This window comes from Anarrhichthys ocellatus, unplaced genomic scaffold, assembly GCF_004355925.1.
Source record: "Anarrhichthys ocellatus isolate YVR2014 unplaced genomic scaffold, GSC_Weel_1.0 scaffold53, whole genome shotgun sequence".
Classification (NCBI taxonomy): Eukaryota; Metazoa; Chordata; class Actinopteri; order Perciformes; family Anarhichadidae; genus Anarrhichthys; species Anarrhichthys ocellatus.
In genome coordinates, this window is record NW_022280083.1 from 454,615 (window position 1) to 468,981 (window position 14,367).

At 41.3% G+C, this 14,367-nt stretch overlaps 1 protein-coding gene across 1 annotated transcript in view; it reads left to right on the top strand.

The window, feature by feature from the left end:
- Window positions 1-217: 217 nt before the first annotated feature.
- Window positions 218-14,367, top strand: part of smarca2 (SWI/SNF related BAF chromatin remodeling complex subunit ATPase 2) — a 40,247-nt gene continuing 26,097 nt past the window's right edge. The window contains exons 1-12 of the mRNA XM_031870514.1: window positions 218-319; window positions 2,196-2,453; window positions 3,209-3,338; window positions 3,787-4,149; window positions 5,643-5,744; window positions 6,999-7,251; window positions 9,409-9,535; window positions 10,314-10,487; window positions 10,635-10,808; window positions 11,377-11,547; window positions 12,415-12,465; window positions 13,785-13,915. Coding sequence (XP_031726374.1) covers window positions 2,226-2,453; window positions 3,209-3,338; window positions 3,787-4,149; window positions 5,643-5,744; window positions 6,999-7,251; window positions 9,409-9,535; window positions 10,314-10,487; window positions 10,635-10,808; window positions 11,377-11,547; window positions 12,415-12,465; window positions 13,785-13,915 — 1,904 coding nt within the window. The 5' untranslated portion in view covers window positions 218-319; window positions 2,196-2,225. The remainder of the gene's footprint in view (window positions 320-2,195; window positions 2,454-3,208; window positions 3,339-3,786; window positions 4,150-5,642; window positions 5,745-6,998; window positions 7,252-9,408; window positions 9,536-10,313; window positions 10,488-10,634; window positions 10,809-11,376; window positions 11,548-12,414; window positions 12,466-13,784; window positions 13,916-14,367) is intronic.

The window sequence follows — 14,367 nt, forward strand, 5'->3', positions numbered from 1 at the left end:
AAGTTTGTAATAAACTGTGCATCACCTTGTTTGCAGTCATGGCCACTCAACCAGAAAGTTACAGTGACGGTTATAGGGCAGAGACACGCCCAGGAAGCAAAAATCAGATCATTGACGTGAAATCCAGCCAATCACTGTGGACTGTAGGATGGGACTTCCGGTGAAATTGACAAATCAGCAATGGCGACGGAAGCAAAAACTTGACATGTCAGCAAAACAACACCGAGGGGGGAGTGAACTTTTTGGGACAGCAGTCATATTTTGAAGGAAACAAAACACAATTTCATCTAATTGTGTGCAGTTACAGTTCAGCCGAAAGGTAAAGTGACCAACGGAGCTTCAGCTGTGATACATAACTGATACGTAGCTACTGTAGCATTCAGCTAACTGTCCAAACTTTGTGAAACGAGGACAGTTCGCTAGATGGAGATTCGGTACTCGAAGCTAGCTAGCTAGCTAGCATAGCAGGTTAGCATAGCAGCTAACCTGCTATGCTAGCTAACGCCTGCTAACGTTAGTTAGCTACGTTCCCTGACGCAGACGACCTTAGGCGTCCTCGTGTGCTTTTAAATGTAATATTAAAGTCGATTTTGGTCTCTTAAAAATATCGCCACGGTCGTGTCAGGAGCTTGACTTTCATCGAAACATTATGATTTTTTTGCCTTGTATATCCGTGATGGCCACCAGTTTTTTTGAGGAAGCCATGATACAATCAGAGTTAATATAAATACACCAAGCTAACGTTACTGTAACTGTACGGGAATTGTCAGAAAGCAACGATGAACGTTAACCTATTTATACCACCTGTACCTTGCTATTTATTTTGTATTTTACTGTTAACCTTAATGCTGATCATATTTATTTACCTGTTTATTTATCTGTTTTAACGCTGTAAATAATGCATTTTTTTGCTGGAAAATGAGGTGAAAGCATTGATTGTTACTCGTAATTACGGTACCGACTACCTCACTGTACGATAGCACACGAGTCATTGTGTTATGCTTATGATTAAACAAATATAATCTGCAGGTGATCACATTATCTCTGAAGTTAGCGATGGATCTGAGGTCTGACAGCAGGAAGTCCTCGACAGACAGGTTGTAGTGTGAAAAAGAGACAGTGGATGGACAGATGTGCAGTGAGACAGGTGTTTGTTTACACTACCAGGCTTGCAGTTCACATACTCAATGCAGCTCTCTTTGTCTCCAATGCACGCAGTATGTTTAATGGAATGGCTCATGCTGCTGTTGTTACTCAGGGCCCTCTACCCGTATGATAATGGGGCTCGGAAGTGTTTTTTGTTTTGCAATTGTGTCAAGTCACACTCTGCCGAAATATTGCATTGGCTATGATTTACATATTCTTTGGGGATTTGGGCCTTAATTGGCAGTAGAGAAGGAAGAGAAATGCAAGAATGATTAAAAATGCATTGATTTGTTATTTATCATAGATTGTTTATTAATTCAGATAATGAAGGGACTCTGTCTCTGCAAGGTAGACCAACAATACATATTATTATACATATTAAAAAAACAGAGTAAACAGGTTCTCGTTATTAATTCTGATTTATGCCTGTGCTTAAAGCAGAACTCTATTGTTTAGATTAAAGTTGCCAATTGCTTTATATTCTTTAGAAAAGGCAAACTCATCTCCATCATGGTTTTCTTTTTTTTTGTTAAGTCAGTAACAATCTATAACAAAATAATGTCTATTCTACATGAACTATACAAGCTATAAATAGTCTCTGTTTGATCATGTGATGAGACAATACATATACGGCAGCTTCTCATCTTTCCCAATATAACAGCCGCAGTAACTCAATCGACTGTAATATTAAACACATTGTTGGTAAAATGTATATATGTGTGTGTGCGCGCGCACTTCATAACTATTAACGCATGTGCACTAGGCCCGTCTTAACTAGTCTACGCCCCCGATAGTGCTTCAAATATATGTGTACATATACATGCTACAGAAATAGGAGGAGCTATACAGTGTGATCCTGTCCAGTGACGCGTAGCTGTGTGATACAGAGTTCCTTTTTTTAATAAGAATAAACTTTATTTAATATATTTCATACATGAAATGTAACTCAAAAAGTTAAAGAGCAAACAGTTCATACAACAGTTTAAGACATAAGAATTGACCTTTTATTGTTTTCATGGTTTTGAAATCTTCTCCCCCCCCCTCTGAAGCTGTCTGGTATGCGCCCAGCAGTCCAGTAGATGTCCACCCCTTCAGACACATCTGGCGGAATGTCACATCCTGGCCCTTCTCCAGGGGCAGGTCTATCCCCAGGGCCCATCTTGGGCCCTAGCCCTGGACCGGACCCCTCACCGGGCTCCGTTCACAGTATGATGGGACCCAGTCCTGGACCTGGAACACCCAACGCACCTCATGGCATGCAGGGACAGAGTGAATACTCTCAGGATGGCATGTATCCTATGCACAAGGTACAGTGTGCTGTTAAGTGTCTCTTGATGTCTGCTCATTGTTTTAAATGAACAATCAACATGCAAATCCAGCTGCCACTTGCATATTTTACAGCATTTGACTGCTGCTAATTTCCAACCGTGCTCTTGCTCAAGGACAATGTTACAGTTATTTTATAACTCTGTGACGTCTTCAACAGGCTTAGTTCTTACTGTTTAGTTTTAATGATTGGTTGGACTATACTTGTGATCGTCACCTAAACAAAAGAAAGACAATGAAAACAGAAAAATCCAAAGTGGAAAGCTACAAGCATCAGTGTGTCTCTGCTCGTGTGTTTTCTCCTCTTCTTTTGAGTTTCTTGACATGTTGCACTTTAGAAATATATCTACTTGGCCAGTTGTTAATAAACCTCTTTGGCCTTCTGATCGACTTTTGTCAAAGATGTGACCTATAATGAATAGAAAGAAACATGTGGTTTTTCTCTTTGCAAGCGGTAGTATGAGTCATTTCAATTCAATTTTCTATTCAATTCTATTTGAATGGCTTGATATCACATCCCACACATTTGACTTCGAGGGCTTTACGATCTGAACGACATCCTCTGTCCTTGAACCGCCACATCGTTTGGCTTAAATAGAAACAATACGATTTAATTTGTGGTTTGATTATAATCATCAGTCTTCGATTTTGATTTCAAGGTTGCTTTAGTGATTACAGTCCGGGGTGAAAATGCGTCGTATACAATGACTGAATCTTAATCTTCTTCTACTTTCAGACGATGGAGGGGATGAACGAGAAGACCATGGCGGATGCGATGCACTTTGGCCACATGAAAGGTGTGGGGATGAGGTCTCTGCATAGTGGTATGGGGCCTCCTCAGAGTCCGATGGACCAGCACAGCCAAGGTACCCTATTACTTAAGCTTTCTAAGCAGGCAAAATGAATTATGATTGTTTTATTAATTGAAGTTTGTGTTGAGGCAGCTTTCTTTTTCTCAGGAGCATCATAAACTTGATCAGTACTTTAAGGCAGTGGTTCCTCTTTGACCTGTGTCCACCTTAAACAATCCTATACCTCCAGATTATAACAACCAAATTGTGATTATTCCTCATACTGTTAAATATTTAATAGGTTCAAAGAGTAAAAATAACCGAGGCGTTAACAAGAAAAAAACGTTTTTCAACTAATTTTGTGTCAGAGAAAAATTAATTTGTTGTTTTTCTGTCTTGTTAATAATCTGTCAACACCGTAGATTTATTTACCGGGTTGGGAACTACCGCTTTAAGGGCACTAATGTGAATTTTGGTTCTGTTAAAATCATTAAAAAAAAATCTCTCCTCGCCTCCACTGTAGGATACATATCCCCCCATCCATCCCCCATGGGTGTCCATGAGCATGCTTCTAGTCCCATGTCAGGAGGTGGGGTGCCCACACCGCCCCACATGCCTCCCTCCCAGTCGGGCCCCATGATGCCCATGGATCCCCAGTCAGCCGGGCCCAACATGAGCCAGCAGGGGCGGGGACCTTCTGCCTTCAGTCCGGTCCAGCTGCAGCAGCTCAGAGCTCAGATCCTGGCCTACAAGATCCTTGGCCGTGGGCAACCGCTGCCTGATAACCTCCAGCTGGCTGTTCAGGGCAAGAGGAGTCTACCCACAATGCAACAGCAGCAGCAGCAGCAGCAGGCACCTAGTGGTAGCCCTTACAACAGGCCTCCAGGTAAGAAGACACAGATAAAAACTGGTTTTGCTGCATGACATTGTGATCTAATGCAACTAAATCTGAACACACACGACACTTTAATATAAGCTCAGTGTCCCCCATGAAATGTGAGGCAAAAACGTGGATGGTTCATATCTCAGTGGGCCGAGAGTTTGACCTGAGAGCTTCCACATGTGCAATGTAAGCCGGCAGTTGACGCTGCCCAGCATGAACAGTGTGTCAGCTCGCACACTGAGATGTTGATAAATTCAAGTTTATCAAATCCAAGTGATTTTCTGGTGTCAGAGATGCTTTTCATGGTAAGAATCACAATTTTGGTGTCAACATAGTTGGGATTTCTAACTCATTTCTATGATTGTCTGTTCTCGGCAATATTAAGAAACCTTATCAGCCAATAAATGCAGTAAACCACTGGTATGATGGAAAGTATGTAGTCGTATAGTATGATTACATATATATAACGTTATATAAGTGCTTGTTAATGCAGTGGTTGTCTGACGCATCAAAACTCCATAAATTTGGAGGCTTTTTGTGGGAAATGATCTTAAAGGTGTCAGAGTCAGGTAATCACAAAATATTTGGGTTTTTTTGGCAGGGGGAGGGGGGGGTCATATGCAAAGGTACTGGATATTCAGATTGTTGTGTATACAGAGCATCAATTAAAGACTATTTACGGCCGGGACACACGGCCTGAGTGAGCAGCGTGGCTCCGCTGATTCACTGCAAAGATAGACAGTCGAAGTGATCTTTTCAAAGTTTATTGACATCATACCAGCAACATTACTTCAGTTCTGTGGAACATATCAAAGACATTAAAAATGGTCCATAGTTTAACTATAATTAACTAAAGACATCCTGTCACTATTTAAAGATAAAAGCCCTCGAGTGTCTTTCTTTAGACAGAATCCCTTCATTTGTTAAGACAAGGCTTTTATTCTGAAATAATGAATGTATAGATTAACAGCTTTTAATTGTGGATTTTTCTATTATTTTTTTCTACAACTGAGCACCCATATCTCACCTTACCTTTTTCCATCTGAAAGAAATATATATATATATATATATATATATATAAGACATTTATGATGAAATGAAACATTCTGACCATTATGAAAGGCATCTCTATGCAGTAAAACGAGCTCGCAGCAGCAACACATATAAGCTATTTTCATCATAGGTTAATCTGCTGGTATTATAACACTTAATTGAATAAATGCTAAGTCTTTAAATAGTCAGAAAATTGATAAAAGGCCCATCATCATTTCTTAAAGTCCAAGTTTACATATTTAAATATCTGGTTTTGTCCGACCAACAGTCCAAAACCTCAACAGAGGGAAAACAACACGAGAAGCATGAACCTGTTAATGTGAAGCATTTTCTACAAGAAACAAGAAAACCAAATCACTTTTGTCAAACTGTAGCTACCGTCCCGTCACCGGCTCACATTATGTGTGAAGTTCTTAAAATATGAATTGTTATTGTGTTGGAAGGTATGCCAATGGCACCTTTGGGTGGTCCCCAGTCAAGTCCCTGCCCCACCCCAACCATGCAAGGACACAATCAGAGCGCAGGACCCAAGCCTTGGTCTGACGGTAAGTACGTCCTGAATAAGTGAAGAGTAAAGTGTGTCGGCCGAAGCCACGCCGAGCTGCTTTACCTTTTGATTTATAATCCGGCTGTTCACTCCACACATTTACAATCTGATGTCTGAGTGAAAGGTTCGAGGCTCTGTTTGATGTGTAGTCTTACATCAGATTCTCTTTGAAAGGAGGTGAAAGTGAATCCTTGTGAAGCCGTCGGGGATGGTGTGTGGAGAGATGAGACAATCCGAGGTTGATTGAAAGTACAGCGTGACAGCGCAACGCTTTTGTTTCTGCTGCAAAGAGGGAAACTATTTGAATATGTTTATTTCTGGTTTTCTCTCAAAGCCAGCAAAGAGTGAGCGGTGCTGTTGATGAACATGACTCAAAGCCTACCTGGGCTCTAGAGAGCAATTAATACCGTTAATTCTATTTAAAGTTGGGCAAAATGTTGGGATGACTAAATGATGTGGTGAAGTTAATCACCAGTAGAGTGAATTATAAAAAGTCAAAACATTCTCCAGTTCTTTGTCATTGATGCAGCTTTCTAAAGTTTGTTTTCTTTGACTTCCAAGCTTTTGAAGTACGTTTTTCTTTCTTTCTTTTTATAAATATTTCTGTTAATTAGACTTCAGGCCGAGGGTTCTCAGGTGGAAAGATCATAGCTGTCATTCAAATTGAAGCATTGATCCACCTCTTAAATATTGTATTCATTGAGAACCGTCCCAGTTGTCTGTAGCTCTCTGAATAAACCACCACAGTGTTCACACACACACACACACACACACACACACACACACACACACACACACACACACACACTGGCAGAAGAACAGGCTTTTCCAGGTCTCTGCATCTCACACACAAGTGGTACCTATACACATACACCCGCTCAAAGCTTCTGTTAACGGCAATTCATATCCAGAACAAGTCTCTCTCTAGATAACTGTGTTAACAGGAAACCCGTAAATAGACAAAATCAATTAACACGGCTCACTGTTTCATGGGAACTTTAACGAACGTGGGCAAGGCCGGTAATGTTGCATGTAGGTGTCTGACAGAGAAACGTTGTTGTTTAACTGAACTGAGGAGAACCCGGCTGGTTAAAGTAGTTACTATTAAAGAAAAACGTCACTAAAACAGGCGATGAATCCATTAAACATTGGTGTCAAAGTAACTACTTATGATTATTTAGTGATTGTCATAAAGTATAAACCTGCCCAACTGTGACGGGACCCGCTAACGGACTAAGTCTTTGGTCTCCAGGTCCGGTTGGTGAAACTCAAGCCATCGCTCAGAAGCACCTCACCCCGGTACCCAGCGGACGCCCCTCCCCCGCTCCTCCTCAGGCCTCGGCTCTGCCGGCCGGGCCCCCCATGCCGGGCGGCTCGGTGACCCCCCAGCCTCCCGGGCAGCAGGTGTCCCCCATGCTCCAGCTGCAGAAACAGAACCGCGTCACGCCAATCCAGAAGCCCCAGGGCCTGGACCCGGTGGGGATCCTGCAGGAGAGAGAGTACAGGTATTTATGTTCATCATATAGTCATTTAACTCTACTGTCGTCACACAGGACTGCATGTACAATGAACTTTAAGTTCCATTTAAATTCTGTATCCTGTCCTTTAAATTGTGTTAATTCAGACTTGAAATGTTACATCTATCCAGTCAGATCCAGAGACCGGATCATGTCTGAAAGGGTCTCACCTTGTCTCACCTTAGAACTTTAATAATGTGTTGGAGCCCCTCGTGTTCGTTGGTAAAGCTCGTGTGCATAAACAACACGACTCACTGATATCTCTGTAATATTAGCAATATCATTCGTGTATGAGGTGAAGCTACATGAGAGTACTACAGAATATGCACTCCTTAGTACCTCTGTATGGATTCTGTGCTTTCCTGAGCCGCTTTCGATGACAAGACATATGAGCGGGTGTTGGATTGAATTGTAATGAGGGAAACAAACTCACAGCGTACCTGCTGTGGATTCCCACACACAGAGACACAAGGACAGGCCAAGGCTCTGTTCTAGTCGTACAGATATCTCCTCTACCTCTCATGGTCAACCCTCCGAAGAGTTAAAGTCCTACGTGAACTATAAAGAGCCAGTATGAACCGGTTACGTATCGTACAATATAACAGTGCTTCCTCTATAGGAGGACAATACTGCTTTGCTGAACTTTTAATCATCTCAATAAGGTTTAGTGTGGCTCACATATCAACAGGATCTCGCAGATTTATTTATAATATATAAATCAGTTATTTAAAAAGTGTGGCAACGATGTATTGGCACAATTTTAACACAAACAAACTTAATTTTTTAATTTAATATACTGAGTGGGACATTTTACAGTTGAAAAATCAAGTCAATCTATAGACACTTTACCTCAAGCCCAGTTTGGCTTTTCTGTACCGCAATACCTCCTTACTTATCGGCATATATGTATATGTGTGTATATGTGTATGTATATATATATGTGTATGTATATATATATATATGTGTGTATATATATATATATATATGTGTGTATATATATGTATATATGTGTGTATATATATGTATATGTATGTGTATATATATGTATATGTATGTGTATATATATGTATATGTGTGTGTATATATGTATATATATATGTATATACATATATATATATATGTGTATATATATATATGTGTGTGTATATATATATGTGTGTGTATATATATATATATGTATATATATGTGTGTGTATATATATATGTGTGTGTATATATATATATATGTATATATATGTGTATGTATATATGTATGTATGTATATATATGTGTATGTATATATATGTGTATGTATATATGTATGTATATATATGTATATGTGTGTGTATATATATATGTATATGTGTGTGTATATATATATGTATATGTGTGTGTATATATATATATGTATATATGTGTTATTTCAGCTAAACAATTGATCAATAACTTCATTTAGTAGTGAAGAGTTGAGGTGCACACCAAATAACTACAACATCTCCTGGTTTGATGCGTATCCTCTCTCTCTCCCTCTCTCTGTCTCCCTCTCCCTCTCTCTGTCTCTCTCTCCCTCTCTCTGTCTCTGTCTCTGTCTCTGCCTCTCTCTGTCTCTGTCTCTGCCTCTCTCTCTCTCTGTCTCCCTGTCTCTGTGTCTTTCTCTGCCTCTCTCTCTCTCTCTCTCTCTCTGTCTCTCTGTCTCCCTGTCTCTCCCTCTATCTCCCTGTCTCTGTCTCTCTCTCTCTCTCCCTGTCTCTCTGATTTCCAGTTTGTGGTCACTGAGCCTGTACTTGGTGAGGATCTGTCTCTGCTTTCTATCTCTTTCTAGGGCCAGATAACATTAAATCTACTTTGCCTTTTAGTTTCTTCTTTCCAGTGTTCCAAACCTCTCTCAATCAAAATGTGTCTCTCCACTTTGTAGTCGCAAAGTCCGGCTCACTTAACTCCGTACAGAACACTTTTATTAATCTCTTTTAATAAAGGCTGTTGTGTTTTTTACGGCTTTGCACACGTGTGTTAACCTTCCTGCTGCGTCTCGGAGCGATGAAGCAGGTCTGCCGTCCGTCCAGCGGAGGTTGAGATGCTGCCGTCCGAAAAGTTTGCTTTTTATCGCTCGGTCTTTCCGGAGCATTTGTTACAGTTTGATTTACCGCCGTCATTGATGCTCCTCAGGCTGCAGGCTCGGATTGCACATCGAATCCAGGAGCTGGAGAGTTTGCCGGGCTCGCTGCCCCCTGACCTGAGGAGTAAAGCCACGGTGGAGCTCAAGGCACTGCGTCTGCTCAACTTCCAGCGGCAGGTACGCAGCGGGGGCTTCGTTTCATCTTCAGTGTTACAGCACAGAGTGTTGATTTACCCAGAATACCTCACTGCTAGAAACACTGCTGGTTTCCTCATTGACCCCTGACATTGAATCCACACGACAGGCGTTAGTTTTACTAACCTGGAGTTTAATCTTTAAGAACTATTTAAATTCATCAGCAGCCAAAAGAGTGATTTGTGTATAAAAACGCAGTTTACTCAGATTTGCATTCTAGCGATATCTACAGATTAGTTGTTTAAAATATTAATAATCATGACACATTTTATTTAAGAGGCCCTGTTCCAGAAAGTCAAAGAAAAGGAAATATTTAAAAACATACATCACAATAGACAATTAAGCAATTTAGACAAGCAATGAAATGGTTCGAAGTTAAAAGGACTCTTAAAAATGTTTGAAGTAAAAAGACACAACTAAGTAACATTTGTGGCAGTCTTGCCGTTAGTCTCTCCAACTTCAGCTGTGTGTAATAAATATTACAAAATAACTTAATAAAAAAAAACTCGTAATTTAATTACAGTTTAATCTAATTTTGTTTCTGCCTCACGGCACCTTCAGATTTGTAATATCTTCTTATGAAATTCACCAAAAACCCCACAATGCCACAAAGTTTTTAATAAAATAACTTCCGAGTTAATTGGACTTCACAGAATGTAATGGTGTCTCATAAGCTGCAGTTTGATGTATTATTTAAATGTCCTTTTAATGTGCACGGTTTTCGACGGTACAGATTTAACTAATCCGTGCATTTCTGCAGCTGAGACAGGACGTGGTGGCGTGCATGAGGCGAGACACGACCCTGGAGACGGCGCTCAACTCGAAGGCGTACAGACGCAGCAAGCGGCAGACGCTGAGGGAGGCTCGCATGACCGAGAAGTTGGAGAAGCAGCAGAAGTTGGAGCAGGAGAAGAAGCGCAGACAGAAACACCAGGTGAGTTCAGAGAAGAGCTGGGTCGGCAAAAAGTCCAGATGAGGAAGAGAAGAACATTAAAACAAGACAGCGAGGCGGTAATTCTACCATGTTGTCAAAATAGACATTTAGGCTTCAACAAGTTCTGTGACTTGTTTTTGTTTTTAGGAATATCTCAACAGCATCCTCCAGCACGCTAAAGACTTCAAAGAGTACCACCGCTCGATGTCCGGTAAAATGCAGAAGCTCACCCGAGCTATCGCCACCTGGCACACCAACACGGAGCGGGAACAGAAGAAGGAGACGGAGAGAATCGAGAAGGAGAGGATGAGGAGGCTCATGGTAATCTAACTGCATCACTCCTCTCAGGAGTAAATATCTCACACACACAGAGAGCATACTCTGATAAATACTATATGAATATATTACAGTTCCACAGTACGGTACAAAAGCATCTTCATCAGTCCCAACAAACGGACTGGTCCATCTCATATAAGCCACATGAGCTGTCCTTGTTCGTTATTTTGTCAATCCATTCCAAAAGAGAAGGAAAACCAGAAAATATTCACATTTAAGAATCTAGAATCAGAGATTAAATTTTATTCTTACTTAACCTTTTAAATCGATAATATTGTTGGCGAAAAATCGCTTAATTGTTGCAGTTTTATACCCGTTTTCCTATGAATTTGACCTGATAAATACAACGAGTGAGAGTGATAGACGGCGTTCAGGACTCACAGTCAGAGCTAATGAGCCGAGGCAGCTGCCAGCGTGGTAGTAAGTAGAGACCGTTCGTTCATGACAGTGACTCGGAAACAGTATTTAATGTTACCAAGTGTCTTGCTGATAACTGATGCATTTAATAAGGCTCCATCGATTCCCATCCCACCATGAACTTCCCCTCTCTCAGGCAGAGGACGAGGAAGGCTACCGAAAACTCATCGACCAGAAGAAAGACAAGCGTCTGGCCTACTTGCTGCAGCAGACGGACGAATACGTGGCCAACCTCACCACCCTGGTGTACGAACACAAAGCTGCACAAGCTGCCAAGGATAAGAAGAAGAAGAAGAAGAAAAAGAAGGTAGGAGGAGAAGTGGTTCAGGTGGTGATTATTCACAGGATGTAGCTCCAAGGTTTTTACTATCTATTGTCAAAAAACATGAACATGAAAGGAGCAAAACCGTCGTGTGTGGCACTCAACATAAAACTTTTAAAATAGTTTCAATTTCCCAGGAGCTTGACCGAAGCAGTAAACGTCTTTCAGGTGAAAACAGCTCGGTGCTGCTCTTGTTCTTTTTCAGTTTTGCCGAGTGTCTGTCGTTACATAAAGCAAATCCAATCTTCCCCCTCTGAGCACCGCCCGCGATTTAACTGTGAGATGAATTATCACCTCTAATCCTCCTAATCTCATGGTTCGTTATTTAGTTTATTTCAAACCTTATTGTGAAGGATCACATTACCTCCTCTGCGTTTTTTTCAAGCATTGAAAATGGTCTCGAGCTCGGAGACACAGCGGGCTGAGAGCATGCGCTACTCGACACGTAATTTCACACCGTCTGTCGGAGAGGCGGAACGAATCGGAGAACTCCACCGGTGTCGTCTTTGACTGGAACGAACACGTGCACGACACCCGCTCTGAGATCCCTGACACTGACGTTAGCCGTTTGAAGAGGCTGTTTGTTTAGCCACATCCTGTGTGACACCAATAAACTGTATGTGTGGTGATGATCCCCTAAAAACACAACAAAGTACCCCACATGACCCGTGATAGTCCTGATGGAGAGCTCCTCCTTGCTCTTTAGTGGAGGAAACTATGCCATTATAGAGCCGCCATTATTGAGGAATGACATAATGCTGCTGTTACCTGTACTTTAAACACACCCTGCTGTTATAGAATAACATTTGTGACGATACGTCAGCTGAATGTGTTCATGTGTTTGATGTGTAGAAGGTGGATGGAGATGGTGAAGGCACCAGCGGCATTGGACCCGATGGAGAGGTGAGTCTCAGAGCTTCCTGTTGGTTTTTATTCCTTTTTGTTGTTGTGTTGTTTAGCTGTCCAGACATTACTGTTTTCTCACAGCTTTTATAGGTGTTTTGTTTTTGGTGTTTTCAGTGAAAAAGCTGTACAACCCCACTGTTCACTAGCAGACGGACACATTTAGAGACTAGCTGGTGAACATAGTGGAGCGTTTAGCAGCTAAAGAGACGGATGTTTCCGTCAGGAGTTGGTGGAGACCAAACACACAGAGCTAAAAGAGAGAGAATATTGTACTTGCATTGAACAGGTGGACACAAAAACGACTCCTAGTGGATGATCATGCTGTTACTGCTGGTTGTGTAAATAAGCTTCTGTATGCTAATAAGTTCACCATATCAACTTAAAAGGTGAGATCCTATCTGTTTTACAGATAGGATCTCAGGCTTTAATATTGTCCTTTGTTTATTCGAGGATATTTAACTGTCATTCAAATCTTGTTATGATATTCATGCTCTGCTGTGTTATGAAACCAAACCCGCACTTCACCTCAGCTGCTCTGGCAGACAGTCAGATCACACAGTGAATATCCACCCAGAGGCAGATTCTACCCTCGATGATACTGCAACCACAGCACCTCTTAGATAATAAATAATGCAACAAACAGAGAATTTGAATTCTGATGTGTGAATGCTCACAGCTTCCCTCAGCTCTTAATTGTGTTCTCCCTCCTTTGCCTCAGAAATGGATACACTAAGGCCTTAATGGCCAATTTTGGAAGAGACATCCATTAAAGTTGTTTACCTCTGAAGGGGGCTGTTGAAGTCTCAAATGCTGGATTTTAATGAAGATGATGGGTTTGATATCCCTACGAGTACCATTTTAAAGCAATGAATCAGTGAAGCAAGAACAGAACTTCAAGTCATGTTGATCTGAATTGGAACACAGACAGAAATACAAACAGTTGTCCAGATAGTTTAGTTTTAGTGTCATGTTGATGCCATAGTCAGGCGAAGTGGGCTTTATATCCACTAGGGTCGGGCAATATTACAAGTGACTCAGATTGAGAAAAGATGATCATCACTTTCTAAAACAATTTAGATTCTTATTATCGTCAAAACAACAATCAGCAAACGTTTACTCAGTTATAGATGGTCGATCTGATTGCTAATAATGTCGACAGGCCGTTTTATTATTATTATACGCAGCATTAACAACAGCAACATGAGGAGCTACGGATGTAAGAATGAATTCAGATACTGTTGCTCATTGTTCTCATGTCAAGATAAATAGATAGATCTACCTACACGTTTTCTCCTTTTTGTTTGTTTGTCGTGCAGCCCATTGATGAGAGCAGCCAAATGAGTGAGCTGCCCGTCAAAGTGATTCAGACGGAGACGGGGAAAGTCTTGCAGGGGACGGACGCTCCCAAATCCAGCCAGCTGGAGGCCTGGCTGGAGATGAACCCCGGGTGAGGAGGAGGAGGAGGAGGAGGCACATTACTGCTTAGGAACATCAAAACATAGTCAACCTCTTAACAAAATAAAGTGAAGTTGTTTGTGTATTTTGGAAAGTATTTATAAGTTCATATCGTGAGTTTCTGCAGGTGGTGCACTTTCTTTCACTGTTGTTTCACTTGTGCTGTTCGCACATAACAGCGACATCTTTTTTTGAATAACTAATTGACCCGTGGCTAAGTCCCGCCCCTTGAACACAGACTGGCCAATCATAGTGTAGCAATCGAACAGCTCTGACCAGCGTCCGACAGCTATTCGTTCTAGATTTTCCTCATTGTCAGGCTGGTTTAGTGGATGTGGAGCTAGTCGTGGTTAAACGTTGTGTAACTGTGATACTCGTTATATTAACTAACATTCGCACTTGTGTGTGTTTCCTTAATCTCATTGTCTTCCGTCTCGATCGCCA